The following is a 19,471-nucleotide window of genomic DNA, read 5'->3' as shown; positions in this document are numbered from 1 at the left end:
CAAACGTCCAACAAACTGACTCAGAGGCAGCTCCCCGAGACCTGGAAACAAACTTTGATGTGCAAAATCAGTGGAGTTTTCCTTTAATTCTAGATTTAGGGTCATTCTAGACCTGGAAGACATTTTACGTCCCTCCCATCAAATTTCTAATAATCCAAAACACTAAAACATGCAGTTGTGTAAATGTTCTTGTCCTAAAACCAAATCTAAAAAAAAAAACACTAGGAGAAAAGGATGTTTGAAAATATTTTTAAAATACCAAATAAGTATAGAGTTCCCCCTAAAGTGACATTTTTCTCTGGTCCCCCCCCGATGACCAAACTGAATCCTGTTACTGAATCCTGAATCCTGTTTTTGTCATTTTGTGTCAGATTTTTGTCATTTGTGTCTTGTTTCTTTCATTTTGTCTCTCATTTTTTGTTATTCTGTCTTGTTTTTGTCCTTTTCTGTCTTGTGTTTGCCATTTTTTGTCTCGTTTCTGTCGTTTTGTGTCTCGTTTTTGTCATTTTGGTTCCATTTTTGTCGTTTTGTGTCTCGTTTTTGTCATTTTCTGTCTTGTTTTTGTCATTTTGTGTTCCATTTCTGTTGGGTTTTTTTTTTGCCTTTTTTCATTTTCTCTCTTGTTTTAGTCATTTTGTGTCATGTTTTTGTAATTTTTTGTCTAATTTCTAGCATTTTGTGTCTTGTTTCTGTCATTCAGCATCTTCTTTTTGTTGTTTTATCTTGTTTTATTGTTTACATCATCAATCAGTTTTCCTAAAGAATGGATAGAGCAAAGCTATGTCCTCTCTTCTATTTTTCATCTTTTCATCACATTGTCAGTCTTGATTGAATGTCTCTCTCTACCTCATATTATCAGGATCAGACTCATTCTTTGGACTGTTTTCCATCAGTCAGTTTGTCCTCTTGGTCAGCAGTAACAGCTAGCTAAATATCTAGCTTCTACTGCTGAGAAAAAGATCACATTAGCATGGATTAGAGTAGGGTTAGCAACAACACAGAAAACATGGAATAAAAATGCTACCATTGATGTGGAAGCTTTGATAGTTTGTTACCTATTATTGATCAATATGGAGCAGAAAACTAGTTTATTTTAGTTTATTTTTTCAAATGTCCTCCAATTCTGGAATGTCCTTTTTATTCGACAAAAAGTTAATATTTTGCAGCTGAAGCTTAATCAGATCATGTTTTATTGTTTTATATTTGCTAAATGATGAGATGTTTGGATGAAACCATGCAGCAAAAATGCAGAAATATTGTGTTTCGACCTTTCAGAATCTGCCCTCGTCGGGTAAATAGCTTTTTGTGTCTCTCGACCTGCAGCAGCAACGACTTCACGCCTGCCTTCGATTCAGGGAAATGCAGGAAAATCACCGACTCAAGTGGAAGCTCTCAGGAGGGGGAAAAAATTAGAATTTCAACAAGAAAAAAGCCCCCCTAAAAAAAAAAAAAAAAAAAAACCTCTGCATATATTACGGCAGATTGAAGATATCTGGGGGTGAATTAATCCTTTAAAGTCACACGCGGAAGAAAAAGAAAACTAAAATACTCCAACATGCCTCACAAGCAAATGATTGGTTTAGAATGCTAAACAGGAGCGGCGGCTGATTCGAGCCCAGCTGTGTTTCCTCAGCAGCATCCCGCTGGCTGCACACCTGAGGCTCATTTCCAGCAGGATTGCGGCTGATGAAGATAATTAGGCATCATTTTTATTTTTTTTCTGAGTGTTTGGACGGGGTGATGAGGTTGCCGGAGGTTTGGCTTTAAGAAAAGATCCGTTTTGTTTTTCTACTTAAGTGTTCCTGAAATTGTTCTCAGCCTCACGGGCAATGATGCATAAAAGCTGCTTTTATTTTCTGCAGAAAAATAGGAAAATGCAGCTTTTATTCATTTTAAATTTTCAGAACAAAACCTGTAAGGGGAGGACTGCCGGGTGAGGAGGAGGGTAAAGGGAGGCATGGTGGCTCTGGACCGGGTGGAACGCCGGGTAAGGACCGGGGACGTCCAGGAGAGGGATGGGGGAGGAGGCGTAGAAGGATGGAGGAGGTGGAGGAGGTGGATTCAGAGCGAGGGGGGAGAGGTGAGGGGAGAAGGAGGGGAGGAGGGGAGGGTATGAAGGGACGTGGAGGTGAGACGGAGGAGGGAGGAGCGACAGGTGATGCTGGATGATGGTGTGGTGGAAGGAGAAGGAGGAGGACGAGGAGGAGGGGGAGGAGAGCGACGGCGGCAGGAGGAGGGGAGCGTGGAGGGGGAGGCAGGGCGGAGGGAGGCGGCGGGGGAAGCGAGGCCTCTTCTCCGGGTAGAGGTGCTCCGGGTCGGCCTCCTTCCTCCTCGGCGCCTCCTCCTGCCTCACCCTCCTCCCCTCCTTGCCTCCGTTTTCGTCTCCACAGTGATTACAATCAGAACAAACGGGAGGTTTGCAGAGTTTGTGTTGGGTTTGTTGCTGCGGTTTGGTTTCGTTCGTTTGTTCGTTGCTGCAGCGACAGTCCGAGTCCGTCGGAGCGTCTTCAGTGCTACAGGTAGAGGAGAGTTCGGACGCCTCGCTGCTGCAGGTCGGTTTGTCCTCGGCCGGGTTGTGATTGTCTCCAGAGTCGTCCTCCTGATTCTTCTCCTCTTTTTCCGTTTCCTCGCCGTCCTCAGAGTTCGTCCTGCAAACTGAGTCGTCCGATAGCGTCCCGTTGAGCTCCCGACATCGACAGGCCTCGCCGGCTCTCCTCGCCGGCCTCCTTCCTCGTTTCCGTTTCTTCCTCGGCGTTGCCTCCTCCGAACTCCTCTTCCTCTTGCAGGAATCTCTGTCGAGGTTCGTGTCGGTTTCGGCGTTTTGTGCAGAGCAGCGTGGATCTGACGCCGGGTCGCCGCCTCCTGCAGGTGTTGTTTGTCTTTGAGCGCACGCAGGGATGAGGCTAATCGCTGGATCGCACGCTGCTTCACCGTGAGCTTTGGGAATGAATCGAATCTCCGGTTCGCTAATCGCCGGATCGCACGCGTCTTCTTCGGCCTCCTCGGCGGCTTTTATCTTCCTCGGGTTCCTCCGCTCCTCTTCCTCCGTCCCCCCATCATTCTGTGCCGGGTCGGGTGTAATTGCAGGACAGCGTGGCGTCGCTGTAACAGACGCGGGGACGGGGCTAATCACTGGGCCGCATGCTGCACCCCTGCAGAGGAGCTTTCTGAGCCCCTGGCCCCACCCGGAGGCTGATTGCTGGGATTGATGCTGGCTGGCCTCCCTTTTCACCTGCAGACACAGCTGGTTACAGCGATTACACCGATTCACGGGAAGATTACTTAATAGCTCTCCTCTCTTCTCGTCATTTCTACCTGCCCTCTCCCGCTCCGTCTGATCTCCCCTTATCCTCCTCTCTTCTCCCCTCATCCTCTTTTCTCTGCCTCCCACCAGCCGATGTGCCGCCAGATTGCTTAATAGCCCTTTTTCCCTCCTCTCGTCTTTGCCCTCTCGCTTCCACCTCTCCTCCACTTTCCCTTCAAACATCTGACTCGCACAAAGGCTGCTTATTATCCTCCTTCCCCTCTCTGAGTCCTTTCTATCCTCTCGCCTTTTCCTCCTCCCCCTCTTCCTCATCCCCCTCCTCACGCCTCCTCTCCTCTTCCTCCTCCTCCTCCTCTTCGCTGGTTTCTGAAGGCCCGGCGTCGGCGCTCGGTGGCATTCGGCGGAAGCGAATTTTAAAGCGCTTTCATCTGGAGATGCGTCGCCGGCGCTACAACGGGCTACGAGTTCCACAGGATTTCCCGGCTGTCCTCCTTCATCCTCCTCTTCCCTTTCATCTCTCCTCACCTCCCTGCCTCCCTGCGAATCTTCCTGCCTCCGTTGGCAGCCGGGTTGTTTGATCACAGATGGCTTTATTCTCTCCAGCCCTCCTTTATTTCCCTCCCTAGCCTTGTTGTGTGCTCTGAAGTCGTACAGTAGAGGGTTGACGCTGTAGGAGACGGAGGGTGACGTCTTGGTGTAGCTGACCATCTCTGTCGGCCACAGCAGAACCCGGCCGCCATCTCGGCTCAGGACTCGGCAGAACGGCTCTTTGGGTCGACTTGGAGGGACGGGAGGTGAAACTTCGGGCTCCGTTTGAGTCTTTTCCAGCTCAGAATCCGGCGTCTGATTGTCTTCTGGTGTTTCGGCGCCATCTTGGGCTGGACTCCCGTCGTCGTTGCGTGAGGAGAGCTGGACTTGGTCCCCGCTCACGGTCGTGCTATCATCTCCGTTACACAAAGCGACCTGGGCTCCGGTCCCAGAGAGTCCTGCCGCTGCCTTCTCGGCTTTACCGTCCTCGCACCGGTTTCCAGAATCCCAGCGACCAGCGGCGTCCACGTCGGCACAAACCGGAGATTTGAGCTGCTGCTGATCCGCCGGTTTGTCGGCGAGGTTCTTGGCCCGTTCCTGGATGAAGACGGCGGCCGACTGGTGCAGCAGGACGCAGCTCCGCTTGGGCAGCGAGAAGGAAACCGGTCGGACCCTGCAGGGGGCGGACGGCGCCTCGGGCTGGGCTTTACCAGGAGTTCTGGAGCCACTCAGACGAGCCCAGGGCAGCTTGTTGAAGAGTCCGGCGTTGGTCGGCGTCAGGTGATGCTCGTTGAGGATGTCGGGAGCCGGTGTGGTGGAGCTGCCGGTGTCCACCGGGTTGTAGGCCCACTGGAGGCTGGTCTCCAGAGGAAGGAAGGGCTGGATGAGCTGGGTCGGAGGTTCTGGATGGAGGAAGAAGGATTAGAGCTGGTTAGAACACGAGCAGAACTTAACAGGATTATCTGCCTGTAAAGAAGAAAGTAGGAAGAGAAACAGGCTTTCATGTTTACTGTAAAGCTCCTGATGCATTTTTCAGCTTCATCACTGCTTTCATCACGTCTGAATGTGATTTATGGGTGTAGGACGGACTTAAGAAAAGACACAAACACACAGCTGAACGCCCCAAAAACAAGATTAAAGTTTTTATTCCAACATTGAACATCCAGTTTTTGTGCAACATGCTGTCGTCCAACTATACATCAGTCTGATAAAAGAAGATGATTTTTATTTCCTGACATCTCTTTCATTTTTCTTGGTTGTTTTGCATTGTTTTGTCCAAATTTTGAGTCATTTTCCATCTCCTTCCAGTTGTTTTAAGCCTTTTTGGTGTCATTCTGTCTTTTTTAGGTGTTTTTTGGTCATTTTCTCTTTGTGTAGTCATTTTGTGGACATTTTTCTTATTTTTATGGTTGTTTCACATCAATTACCGTCATTTTGTCACAATTTTGAATCGTGTTTCAGTCAATTTCCATCTCCTTCTAGTTGTTTTAGATGTTTTGGTGGTCACTTTTTCATTATGTGGTCATTTAGTGGAAATTTTGCTCATTTTTGCGTGTTTAAATCAGTCATTTTCCACCCACTTCCTGCTGTTCTAATGCTCTTTGTGGTCGTTCTGTCTTTCTTTGGTCTTTTTGTGCTGCTTTGTTGTTGTTTTGTGTCTTTTTGTGATAATTAAAAGTAATTTTCCATCTCCTTCCAGTTGTTTTTAAGGTGTTTTTGTGGTCAGTTTCTCATTATATGGTCATTTTTACGTCTGTTTGAATCGTATTTCAGTCATTTTATGTCCACTTCCTGTTTTTTTAAGGCTCTTTGTAGTCGTTCTGTCTTTTCTTGGTCTTTTTGTGCTGCTTTGTTGTTGTTTTGTGTCTTTTTGTGATAGTTACAAGTCATTTATTACACATTTTCCATCTCCTTCCAGTTGCTGTGGTCAGTTTCTCATTATATGGTCATTTTTACGTCTGTTTGAATCATACCTCAGTCATGCTACGTCCACTTCCTGTTGTTTTATGGCTCTTTGTTGTCATTTTGTGGAAATGCTGCTTGATTCTATGGTTGTTTCACATCAGTTAGCGTCATTTTGTCTAAATTTTGAATTGTTTTTCATTCATTTTACATCTACTTCCTGTTGTCTTAAGACTATGTGGTTTGGTTCTCTCTTTTTGGAGTTTTTGTGCTGCTTTGTTCGGGTTTTGTATCTTTTATGGTAATTATGTGTCGTTTTTGGCACATTTCCCATCTCCTTCCTACTGTTTTAGGTTTTTTGGGGGGTATGTATTAGTTTTGCATGTTTTTTGAGATTGTTTTGTCTCTTTTAATGCTATTTTTGTCTTTTCTTCAGTCGTATTACATCTGTTTGTGATGATTTTGCTTGTTTTTATCATTGTTTCACACTTCTTTGCATCATTGTGGGCCCTTTATGTCATCACTTGCTTTTTTCTGAGACACCTTTGAGTCGTTTTACATCTGTGAGTGATGATTTTGCTTGTTTTTTATTGTTCTTTAACACCTGTTTGCATCTTTTTGTGAATGTTTTGTGTGTATTCGTGTCTAATTTATGTCGATTTTTAATCATTTCACGTGTCTTTGCAGTTGTTTTCAGGGTAGCTTTCTCTTAATAAGTAGAAATGTTGGCTCTTTTTATGTTTGTTTCACATCTCTTGGAAGTGTTGTTATGGTAGTTTAGCTAATAAAGATTTTCTTCCAACATGTAATATCCAGTTTTGTGCATATATTTCCTGAGATGAGCTCTGATCCATAACGTGCCGTCTCTTCTGTCTGTTAAATATTTGAGTTTTATCGCTCCTCCTCTTCTAAATGTGAAAATGCATTTAGTGCTCAGAGAGGAGGTGAATTCTAATGCAGCCGTCTGACTCTTTCCGCCTGTTTAAACTTTAAAACGAAAGAGAGAAAAGTTTGGAGATGTGTTCTGAGAGAAGACGGGGTGACAACTGATTGTTTCTGAGAAGCGCTGCTCTGTTAAAAGTGCATCTATGTTGGTCTCTAAGATCCACTGGAGACGGACCGAGGGGAGCTCCTGATTCAGAACAAATCCAGACTGAACGACAGATTCAACCGCAGACTGGATATTCAGACAGGCTTTTATAGATTTATGTGAATGTACGCAGTGACGTCCAGTACGGCAAAAAGCAGGTTTAATGTCGGTTTTATGGAGGCGCTGAGGTCTGTGGTGCTGCTGGGCTTTCATTCTGAGCAAGAGTTTGTCATTTTACAGACATTTGAGGTGAAGTTTGACACATTTAGAATGTACTTTCATGTTTTTATAATTCATTTTGGACCATTTTTGAGTGATTTTAGACTAATTTTGTTGTATGATCAACATTTGAGTCATTCTGAGGACATTTTGTCACATTTTCAGTCATTTTGAACAAATCTTCAGATGTTTTTATTGAAGTTTGACACATTTAGAGCGTATTTTGATGTTTTTCAAAGTCATCATCAGTCATTTTGGACAGAACTTTGTCGTTCTGGTCAATATTTGAGTCATTTTGAAGACGTGAGTAAATTTTACCACATCTAGTCTTATATTTATCACAGTTTGAGGTATTTTGAACAAGTGCTGTGACATTTCTGACTTTTTTGTTGAAGTTTTACACATTTAGAGTGTATTTTAACGTCTTTCTGAGTCATTTTGGACACAACTTTGTCTTTCTGATCAACATTTGAATCATTTTGAAGACATTTTAAGTCAATTGTGTCACATTTTGAACAAATGTTTGTCATTTTTCAGACGTCTGGAGTAAATGTTGACGTTTTTCTATGCCTTTTTTGGATCATTTTGAGTAATTTTGCACAGAAAAATTTTGCACTTTTTCATTCTGATCGCTATTTGTGTCATTTTGAAGACAATTTGAGTGAAGTTTGACACATTTAGCGTGTATTATGATGTATTTTTCTATGTCAATTTGAGAAATTTTGGACAGAACTTTATTGTTCTGATCAATGTTTGAGTCATTTTGAAGACGTTTTGAGTACATTTTGAAACATTTAGCGTGTATTTTTGACATCTTTCTAAGTCATTTTGAGCAATTTTGGACAGAACTTTAGCATTCTGATCAATATTTGAATTTAAAAAAGATTTCCTGTCATAGATGATAAGTTCAAGGACTGTTGGAAAGTTTGAAATCCAATCATTCTTTCTGTTTTTACAGTTTCTGGTTCAGATAAATGGCGTAATTTTGGACGTAATTTCAAAGAAAACATTTTGAACTTTTGGAGATCAGAGGACTAAACAAAGGTGGAAAATAAACTGATTTAGTTGTAAAAATGGTCTTAATCACAAGTTTTTGTTCTTCTTTCCTGCAGAACATAATTGAACACGACTCAGATGATAATTTCTTGTCTGATTGTGATCCAGATGTTGGTCAGCATCAGGATTCGTGCTGCAAAGTCTCTGATTTACTGCAGCAGCTCTGCTGATCGCTGCACTTTCTCTCATTTCTATTGTTTCTGCTTCTTCCTGCAGCTATTTTTCTCTTTCTGGGTAATTGCTCGGCTCGTTCCTCTTGTTAGCGGGAAACATCTTCTTCCACCAAACCGAACTGTCGAGCTTCTCAGAGCTGCAGATTCACTTTAATCCTCCGATATGGAAACTAAAACCTTCATCACACAAACCAAACACAGCCTCGTTAAATATTAAAGACCAGAAAACTCACTGGTTCCCAGCGAGCCGCCGTCCGTCCAGTCGGGTCTGGACTGATCGGCCGGATCCACGGCCACCGTGGTGGACCTGAACATCGGACCAGAACCTGGAGCGCTGAGGAAGAGGAGGAGGAGGAGGAAGGAAAAGGAATGAAGGAAAAAGATGAGAAAACATGTGGCTGTTTAACTTTTTTCTATTTCTGGTCATTTTGTGCTTTTTAGTGTCATTTTTAAATCCTTTTTCAGTCATTTTGTATCTTTCTTTTAAATTTTGAGTCGCTTTTAAGTCATTTTGCGTCTTTTTCCAGTAGTTTTAAGCCTTTTTCTGTCTGTTTTGAAATGTTTTGTTGTTGTTTTGCATCTTTTTATGATCATTGTGAGTCATTTTTAAATCATTCTTCAGTCATTTATCCATCTTGTTGCAGTTATAAGCCTTTTTGTGGCCATTCACACTTTTCGTGGTAATTTTTGTGCCATTTTGATTCTGCATCTTTTGTGATAATTTTGAGTTGTTTTGAAGTTATATTGTTCATTTTTCCAGCTGTTTTAGGCCTTTGGTGGCTGTTTTGGTCTGTTGTGCATCTTTTTGTGATCATTTTGAGTCGATTTTTAGTCATTCTTCAGTCATTTTTCCATCTTGTTGCAGTTGCTATAAGCCTTTTTGTGGCCATTCAGTTTTTTTGTGGTCATTTTGGGCTATTTTGTGGTTGTTTTGAAATGTTTTGTGACAATTTTGAGTCTTTTTTTTGTCATTTTGCATATTTTTGTTCTAATTTTGAGTCATTTTTAAGTAATTTTTGCTTTTTCCCAGTTGTTTTAAGCCCTTTTGTGGCTATTCAGGCTTATTATGATAATTTTGGGTCGCTATAAATTATTTTACATCTTCTTGCAGCTGTATTAAGTCTTTTGTGGTTGTTTTGAGATGTGTTGTGGTTGTTTTGCATCTTTTTGTAATCATTTTGATTCGTTTTTTACATATTTTCCATTTTTTACCAGTTGTTTTTAGCTATTTGGGGGTGGTTTTGAGATATTTTCTTGTTGTTTTGCATCTTTTTGTGATAATTATGAGTCCCTTTTAAGACATTTTACTTCTGCTTGCAGTGCTTTTAGGTCTTTTTGAGGTGATTTCCCTTTTTGTCTTTCTGTGACAATTTTGGGTGCTTTTTCAGTCATTTTGTATCTTTGCAGTTTTTTAAGCCAATTTGTGGTCATTTTTTCAACATCGAACTGTAAAATTACGATACAGAATGACATGTAATTGTTTTCTGCTGTATTTGGTTAAGCAAAACTATAAATATTTTAAAGATATATTCGCTGTTACTCTCGCTGTATTTGTAGTTTTTGAACATTTGACCGTTCTACCTTTTTCCACCAAATTTTTTCTCTTTTCAAACAGTGAACAACTTCATTGCTTTACTAAACTGACCCTCTAAACTGTTTCAAAAATATATTTTTTGCTGATAAAATGATGGATTCTCGTCATGTTTGACTGTAGTTTCAGGGCAGATTTGTAGAAAAACATTTTTAGATGAAAAACACAGAAACATGTCTGTATTTATTTATTAAATATCTGTAGAGAAGCATTTTTTCAGAGTAAAAGTGAGGATTAAAAAGGCGAGATGTGGAGAAAAGTGGGATGAGGGCAGAAAAGGGAAGCAGGAGAATGAGAGCGAAGAGGAAACCAGGAGAGCAGCAGGAGGAGCTGAAATCCAGCAGAAAATCGATTAGTTCAGCCTCATCCTCGGCTGAATTGTGCTCCAGATATGAAACGGCAGCGACAGCCGATACTGAAGAGCCGTCAGCAGGCTCAGCGATTGGCCGGCAGGAGTTCACCTCCTCACCGAGACAACAGACGCTTCCAGACGTTCACGTGTGGATTTTAAAGCCTCTCTTCTGTCACATTTCTTTTTGTTCGGCATCTTCAGGTTCAGATTTGTAGCTTTGAGCTCAAAATCTGATTTATTTGTCATCAGATTCATTTACATCAGTGGTGTCAAACATGAGGCCCGTGGGCCAAAAGTGGTCCTCCACAGGGTCCAGTCCGGCCCTCAAAATGTAAAAATGACAGAGAAGACATTAACTGCAGATTGTAAATGAGTAAAACTATAAATTTAAAATAATTTCTACACCATGACAAGCTGTTTGGATCATACAGTAAAATACTAGATTGTTCTTTTGTTGTTTTTGTAATATTTTGTCGTGTTTTTGTAGTTTTTTGTCTGACTTTTGTCATTTGTCTCCTGTTTTCGTCATTTTGTGTTTCCTTTTTGTCTCACTTCTGTTTTTTGTCTATTTTTTCATTGTGTTTCTGTCTTTTGTTATTTTTGGTCTCCTTTGTGAATTTTTTTTGTCTCGTGTGTGCCGTTTTTTGTCACTTTGTAACTTTTTGTCTAATATTTTGTCCTTTTTTAGTTTCGTTTTGTGTCATTTGCCTCTTTTTTTGTCCTTCTGTGTCTCATTTTTGTCATTTTGCGTCTCATTTTTGCAATATTTTGTCTTGTTTTTGTTGTTTTGATAACAAAGTAAAATGCTATATTGTTCAGATCCAGATACCTTTTCCTAAATGTTTTCTTCCTTTGTAGAAACTCTGGATACAGTGCGGAAATGATAAACTGGATATAGCAAATACTTCTAGCAAATATTTAAACAAAGCACATAGAATGCAGGGATTACTGGTGAAACATGATTTTAAGCTTTGATTTGGTTAATTATTGCAACAGAATCACACATGGTCAGTTCATAAACCGTCGGAAGCTAAAAATCCCAGAATTTTTATAGTTTTCAGCTCCTAACAAGAATCGAATTTTGGTGATTTTAAAAAATAAAGATACCATGACAGGCAGGTTTCAGACTTTAGAGTGTTTGTGTAGAAGCAGATATGATCTTCTTCAGTTTTTTGAGCATTTTAAGATGTAAAACAGCTGAATTTTCAACAGATTTTGAACAAGTTGAGCCTTTTAGCTGGTACTACAGCGGGATGTAGGCGTTGTCAGAATAAAATCCTGTTTCCTGGACGTCCTCACCAGTCTCTAGTCCTCCTCTCCTCATGCTGATGGAGTCTCCTCAGCGCTCTCTCCTCTCGTTTCTCCTCCCGTCGCCTCCTCTGCCTCCTGCAGGCCAACGCTCGGTAGAACTCCCTCTGCTTCAGCTCCTTCAGCCGCTGCAGGACAAATACATTTATCAGAAGCAGCGGAGGATTTCCAGAGATGTTTTAAATAAGTTGCATGTGTGTGGATTTTATCTGTCCGCTCTGCAATTCTTTATCTGTGTTTGTGCTTCGGTGTCAGCGTCGCTTCAGTCCAGACCAGCTTAATTCACTTACTGAGCTCATGTCTGCAGACCAGAGATACTGATGCTGTGTGTGTCTGTGTGTCACAAATAATAATAATAACGATGACAATAGCAGACAGACAGCCAGGCGACAAACAGATAAAGCAGAGCAGATAGAAGCAGCGGTTTGTTAAATCATGCAGGCTGGATGTGCAGCGTGACGGCCGGACAAAGTGACAGGAAACCTCTCTCTGCAGCAGAAACAACCTGAAGACAAAACGACCTGAAGACGAAACGACCTGAAGACTAAACAAACTGAAGACTAAACAACCTGAAAACGAAACAACCTGAAGACGAAACAACCTGAAGACTAAACAACCTGAAGATGAAACAACCTGAAGACGAAACAACCTGAAGACGAAACCTGCAGCAGAAACAACCTGAAGACCAAACAACCTGAAGACCAAACAACCTGAAGATGAAACAACCTGAAGACTAAACAACCTGAAGACGAACCCTGCAGCAGAAACAACCTGAAGACGAAACAACCTGAAGACGAACCCTGCAGCAGAAACAACCTGAAGACGAAACAACCTGAAGACGAAACAACCTGAAGACAAAACAACCTGAAGATGAAACAACCTGAAGACGAAACAACCTGGAGACGAAACAACCTGGAGACGAAACAACCTGGAGACGAAACAACCTGAAGACGAAACAACCTGAAGACGAAACAAACTGAAGACTAAACAACCTGAAGACGAAACAACCTGAAGACGAAACAACCTGAAGACTAAACAACCTGAAGACGAAACAACCTGCAGCAGAAACAATCTGAAGACGAAACAACCTGAAGACTAAACAACCTGAAGATGAAACAACCTGAAGACGAAACAACCTGAAGACGAAACAACCTGCAGCAGAAACAACCTGAAGACGAAACAACCTGAAGACGAAACAAACTGAAGACTAAACAACCTGAAGACTAAACAACCTGAACCAGAAACGACCTGAAGACTAAACAACCTGAAGACGAAACAACCTGAAGACGAAACAACCTGCAGCAGAAACAACCTGAAGATGAAACAAACTGAAGACAAAACAACCTGAAGACGAAACAAGCTGAAGACGAAACAACCTGAAGACGAAACAACCTGAAGACAAAACAAGCTGAAGATGAAACAACCTTAACCAGAAACAACCTGAAGACTAAAGAACCTGAAGACGAAACAACCTGCTGCAGAAACAACCTGAAGATGAAACAAACTGAAGACCAAACAACCTGAAGACGAAACAACCTGAAGACGAAACAACCTGAAGATGAAACAACCTGAAGACGAAACAACCTGCAGCAGAAACAACACCTTAGCCATGCTCTGAGCTCCTCAACAGGCTGTAGATTAGTTTAAATATGTGTAATAATGAAAATTAACTTCATCAGCGAGATAAATTGATGTGAAAAAAATAATAAAACATACAACATTTGCACAAAAAAATGAAAATGACCACAAAAAGGATTAAAACAACCACAAGCAGATGAGAAATAATTAAAATGTGACAAAAAATTCACAAAAAAGTGCAAAACAACTACAAAAAGATATTAAGTGAAGCACAGCAACTATAAAACAAGCCAAACTTGTCTGGCAAATCTGGCAAGAGACAAACCACAAACAGAAATAAAATGACACAGACAGAAAACAACAAAAACAAGACCAAAATGAGACACAAACCAAGAAATGAGACAAAAAAGTCAGAGAAAAGAGACAACAATGTGCCTAAAATGTGTCCAAAATGACTTAAAAGCTTGTCTACAATGGCTCAAGTTTTGTTCAAAATGATAAAACTTCAATAAAAATAAATGCAGCAGGGCTCAGAAACAGTGACCAGAGGAGCAGGTAGGTGAAACATCTTTCTTCAGATGACTTCCAGTGTTAGTAACACCAATAGGCAGCTGGAAATATGTCGGACATGTTGATTCCAGTGCATTTTTATTCTAACTAATTTACTAAACAGTAAATTAGTAAAATGCCCAATGTAAAGTAATTTCCTATTATTCACCATCGTGTCAGTTGGGATCTGCTTCAGTAGTCTGGAGTCGTATCATTGTTTGTTTCATCAGTCTAATGGGTAAATACCACCCAGTAGATACTGATTATTAGACAGTGAGCCTCTGGGCAAAGACACTGCAGAGACCCTCCCTCCTTATCTGCTAAATTAAATGGGTTTATTAATTAAAGTGTAGGTCTACTGTAGCACTTCTGTGATGTACGAATTCATGAGAAAACATATCATGAAAAATGTGCATCAGATCACATTTAGGATATTCAGGTACTAAGTATATACAAATTTAAAGAGCTCTGCTTTTTACTAAACCCTTTACTCACCAAATGTTCCGCTGTTAGAATGAACACAAGAGTCTTCATACACTGCCAGCATCCGAGGAACTGAACACCTAGTGGATTATTATTGATGCTAATGTCCCCACAACAATAGGAGAATCCTCAGTGTTATCATGTTGTGCAGCTAACGTGGCTAACATGATCTGTGATGGTCAGAGCTCTGTATAAACTGGAACACTGAGGGACATTCAGAGATGGTGGAAACTTTCATTTAAACCAGGAAACCAGGACTGGGTGGGTTTCTGTGTTTTCATGTTAGCATCTGTTAGCTTCTCTCCTGCTCTCTGTGCTCATTAAACTGTATTTTAAATTTTAATCCAGCTGAACTACAATAAAGCTGCTCTCATTTATACATGTTTCTGTTTCTGTTGTCAGACTGCAGAACGAGGATGAAACAGAGACTGAAACTCATCCAGATGACACGTTAACCAGCAGTCGCTTTGTTTACAAGCTGCTGCTAAATTAGCTGAAATACTGATTTTATCACAACGTCTGACAGACTCCCCAAACACAGGAGTTTAAAACAACAACTGAGCTGAGAATTCAGAGATATTTAATTTAAATTGGTCCTCAGAGAGAAAGTTAGAGGATAGAAAGTCCTGGTTTAACACTGTTTTTAACATAAACAGAGAGTGTTCTTCCTGAAGGGGGCGGGGCCAACAGCAGCTCAGCTATCTGTGAAGAAATTAATCACTTTTGTAGTATTTCTGTTTTAAATTTTTATTATTTGCTAAAAAGTAGCACAATAAGGACCCTCTAAGTCTTCCTCTGCAGATGTTGTTGCTCTACAAAGTCACACATTTACCTTCTTTGCTAGCAGAGGTGTTCACTACTTGGAAGAAGAGAGGGAGTCTTCTTCCTGAAGTTAAAAACTGTGCTGATGATTCAGAAATATTTCCATGTAAAATGGTCCTCAGAGAGAAAGTTAGAAATCATAGAAAGTCCTGTAGCAACTGTTTTGCTCCACATTGTCAATCACAGAAGCAGAGGGAGTTTTCTTCCTGAAGGGGGCGGAGCCAGCAGCAACGTAGCTACATTTAAAGCTACAGACACTAAAACAACTAATTTAGAACAAAACCTGGAGATATACAGTCATGAAGGAATTAACCAACTATGAACTGAAAGCAATCTTCTGTAAACATGAGACTTCATTAATTCGCTACAAAAAAGCCTGAATATGAGATATTTAAACCACCAATTTGTCTGAATTGTGCTGATTAATAATTTTAACTGATGAATAATTCGCTCATTCTATCCTCTGGAATCTGTGAACAACTGAAACAATCATTCAGTGTTTCAGGTACACAGATTCTCTGCTGAAACATGAATAAAGTTGCTTTTTATCTATTTATGTATTTGGACCCAGTGTCTGAAATAAAGCTGAATTGAATTGAATATTTATAATGTCATGCTGCATGACAGACACACAAAACGCTGAACAAAGTAAATGAGTTCTTTGCTTCGTGCTCAGCGAGAGGTTCATGGCAGCAGGAAAATGAAAGCAGTCGCTGACCATGAGACAACAAAGAGCTTTTACCACATTGTTTGTTCCTTTAACACTTGGCTGGATTGTTGTGGGCGACAAGATCAATAAGTACAACAGCTTTATGGCCATATTGGATTCTTTTAAAGGGAGTTTTGCAGCAACGTATCATAACTAGTCAGACGTTTAATTTGCAGGATCTGACAATAATAAACACTCAAGTCTGATTTTTTATTATCATTTAATCGATTTTGCAGATGATGCATCAGGAATTTCAAGAAAGATGCACTTTATGTCTGTGTTGACAGAAAACTATTTGTATGTGTTGTTATGTAGGACTTTATTCATAACCTTTGTAGCAAGAAATGGTTAAATAATCAGTGTTTTAATGCATCTCCTGGGGGGACTTTTTTTTTTAAGTTATACAGTGCCATGGAAAAGTATTTGCCCCCTACAGAAATCTTCCATCTTTGCATATGTGTCACATAAATGTTCCAGATCATCAAACTAGCTTTTGTTTTTTGAATGAAAAACACCGACCAGTCCATCTTCCTCTATATGAAAAAGTAATTGCCCCCTTAGCTGCCAATCTACCAAGTGACCAAATTAATTTTGTCCGCTGGGTTCAGTTTAACCATCCACACCCGTATATGATTACTGCCAGGCTTGTTGGATCTTAAAAACACAAACACTCATACATACAACCACATTCTAGCAACGAACGGTCATTTTTAAAGTGACAAATAAACAAAAACACAAATGAGAACAGTCAAAATACAACATTGCTCTTAAGTGCCTTGCAATTAGCAGCCGTTAAAGAATCCTGCAGCTTACTGCCAAGTTGGTATGAGGAAAAACATGTCCTTTTAATGTTATGTTTAATGTTATTGACCAGAATTGTGTGTTTTTTTTAGCAGGCTGTTTCTTAAATTGCGGGTTTGTCTACGTACAGTACCATGAAAAAGTATTTGCCCCCCTACAGAAATCTTCCATCTTTCCATATTTGTCATAAATGTTCCAGATCATCAAACTGGTTTTTGTTTTTTGAAGGGAAAACACCATCCAGTCCATCTTCCTCTGTGTGAAAAAGTAATTTCCAATCTACCAAATGACCAAATTCATTTATCCGTTGGGTTCAGTTTCACCATCCACACCCATATATGATCACTGCCAGGCCTGTTAAACCTCAGCATCACTAAATAGAACTTGTCTTCATTGTGAAGCAGCTAAAGGGTCTCAAAAAGCAGCACATGATGCCACGTTCTAAAGAGACTCAAGAACAGATGAAGTCATTAACATTCATGAGTCTGGAGGGTTCCAAAGCCAGTGCTGAGGCTCTGGAACTCCAGAGAACCTCAGCGAGAGACATTATCCACAGATGGAGAAACATGGAACATGGCGAACCTTCACAAGTATACCAACCACCAACATTTCTTCAAGAGCATCGACATCTAATCTAGGAGGTCCATGATTTCAAGCACTTCTGGACAAATCTCACATAACATTGGACATATTAGTAATAGTAATTGTAGTAGTAGTAATTTTGGACAACAAGCCAGTCATGTTGGCCAAATTTCAAGTCATTTTTGACCATTTTTAACTTTTTCCAGGCGAATTTTGAGTAGTTTGAACATGTCTCTAGTCAGATTTGGACATTTTGAATCATTTTAGACATAATTCCAGTCTTTTAGGACACATTTCAATCATTTCAAACAAGGGTTTTGTCATTTTGGCCAGATTTTGAGTCATTTGGAACAATTTAGATCATGTTGGAGAAATATGAGGTAATTTTAGAAAATTTACAGTAATTTAAGACAAATTGGAGTCCATCCATCCTCTATACACCGCTCTATCCTCATTAGGGTCGCGGGGGGTGCTGGAGCCTATCCCAGCTGACTCGGGCGAAGGCAGGGGACACCCTGGACAGGACGCCAGTCTGTCACAGGGCTACATACACAGACGAACAATCACACTCGCATTCACACCTACGGACAATTTAGAGTACTCAATTAACCTCAGCATGTTTTTGGACTGTGGGAGGAAGCCGGAGTACCCGGAGAAAACCCACGCATGCTCAGGGAGAACATGCAAACTCCATGCAGAAAGATCCCAGGCCCACCCCAGGAGTTGAACCAGGGATCTTCTTGCTGCAAGGCGAAAGTGCTAACCACTACTCCACTGAGCAGCCCCAAATTGGAGTCATACCGGACAAATTATGAGGCATTTTGGACAAATTCTAAGGAATTTTAGAAGATTTCCGGTCATTTTAAAACTGCATTTTGTGTTTTGGGAGTTCTTTCTGTCTAATGTTCAGCAAATATAAATATTAGTTTGATGATCTGGAACATTTAAGTTTCAGAAATGTGGAAAAATAGGAAAGTTCTGTAGAGGGGCAAATACTTTTTCACAAGGGTGATATAGGTTTAAATGTATCTTCAATAAATCATTGTGTTTTGTGGATTGTCATTCAATAAATATAAATATTAGTCTGATGATTTGAGACATTGATGTCTGAGGAATGTGCAAAAATAGGAGATTTCTGTAGGGGGCAAATATTTTTCTCACACAGGTTTTTAATAAATCTTTAATAAATCATCATTTCCAAACTGCATTTTGTGTTTTGTGGGTTATCTCTGTCTAATATCCAATAAATGTTAGTATTAGTCTGATGATCTGGAACATTTAATTGTGAGAAATATGAAAAAAATAGAAGATTTCTGTACGGGGGCAAATATTTTTTCACAGGGGTGACATAGGTTTAAATAAATCAGTAAATCATTGTGTTTTGTAGATTGTCTGTCTAATATTCAATAAATATAAATATCAGTTTGATGATCTGGAATCAGAATCAAAGTGTTTATTGTCATGTGCACAGTATGGAAACATGTTTCCCTGTACAATGAAATTCTTACTCTGCTGTCCACCAAATGCCTAAAAGAATATAAATAGAAATTAAAATTTAAAATGGAACAAATAACACAAGTGTAAAATTTAAAATATAAAAATACAATACAATACAAATGCAAATAAGGCAGTACAGTATTGTGCTGCTGGTGTGAACTCCGGTCAGCAGTTTAGGAGTCTGATGGTAGTGGGAAAGAAAGAGTTCTTAAACCTTGTGGTCCTGCATTTCATACTCCTGTACCTCCGGCCTGAGGGTAGAAGTGTGAACAGACCGTGCTGGGGGTGGGTGGGGTCCCTTAGGATGGAGGCAGCTCTACTGTTGACTCTGCGGTGGTAAATGCTCTGCAGAGAGGGCAGTGGAGTCCTGGTGATCTTCTCAGCAGTCTTCACTACTCTCTGCATACGTTTGCGGTCCATAGCAGTGGTGCTGCCATACCACACAGTGATGCAGCTGGTCAAGATGCTCTCAACGACGCAGCTGTAGAAGTTGCTGAGGGTCTTAGGTGACATGCTAAATTTCCTCAGCCTCTTCAGGAAGTACAGCCGCTGTTGCTCCTTCTTAACCAGCTGTGTGGAGTTGAGTGTCCAGGTTAGGTCCTCACTGATGTGAACGCCCAGATATTTAAAGCTGCTCACCCTCTCCACTTCAATCTCCTGGATGTACAGTGGCTGCTGAGGTCTCCTCTCCTTCCTCGTGTCCACTATCATCTCCTTCGTCTGCGTTGAGGGTGAGGTTGTTGACTTTACACCATGACACCAGACTGGCCACCTCCCTCCTGTAGGCCGCTTCGTCTCCGCTGGTGATGCGTCCTATCACTGCAGTGTCATCTGCAAACTTCAGGATGATGTCATCCTTGTGGGAGGCGACACAGTCATATGTGAACAGGGTGCAGAGGATGGGGCTGAGGACACATCCCTGTGGGGTGCCAATGTTGGTTGTAATGATGGCTGAAGTCCTATTAC

The 19,471-nt window shown here is 41.0% G+C and overlaps 1 protein-coding gene across 1 annotated transcript in view; it reads right to left on the bottom strand.

The window, feature by feature from the left end:
- LOC110962199 (G patch domain-containing protein 8-like) overlaps positions 1 to 19,471 on the bottom strand; it is a 102,543-nt gene that overhangs the window by 6,451 nt on the left and 76,621 nt on the right. Inside the window, exons 3-5 of the mRNA XM_051959695.1 lie at positions 11,476 to 11,612; positions 8,467 to 8,567; positions 1,056 to 4,695 (exon numbers count right to left, since the gene is read on the bottom strand). Coding sequence (XP_051815655.1) covers positions 1,901 to 4,695; positions 8,467 to 8,567; positions 11,476 to 11,612 — 3,033 coding nt within the window. The 3' untranslated portion in view covers positions 1,056 to 1,900. The remainder of the gene's footprint in view (positions 1 to 1,055; positions 4,696 to 8,466; positions 8,568 to 11,475; positions 11,613 to 19,471) is intronic.

Source organism: Acanthochromis polyacanthus, chromosome 15 (genome assembly GCF_021347895.1).
Source record: "Acanthochromis polyacanthus isolate Apoly-LR-REF ecotype Palm Island chromosome 15, KAUST_Apoly_ChrSc, whole genome shotgun sequence".
Lineage (NCBI taxonomy): Eukaryota > Metazoa > Chordata > Actinopteri > Pomacentridae > Acanthochromis > Acanthochromis polyacanthus.
This window is presented reverse-complemented; position numbering and strand designations above follow the sequence as displayed.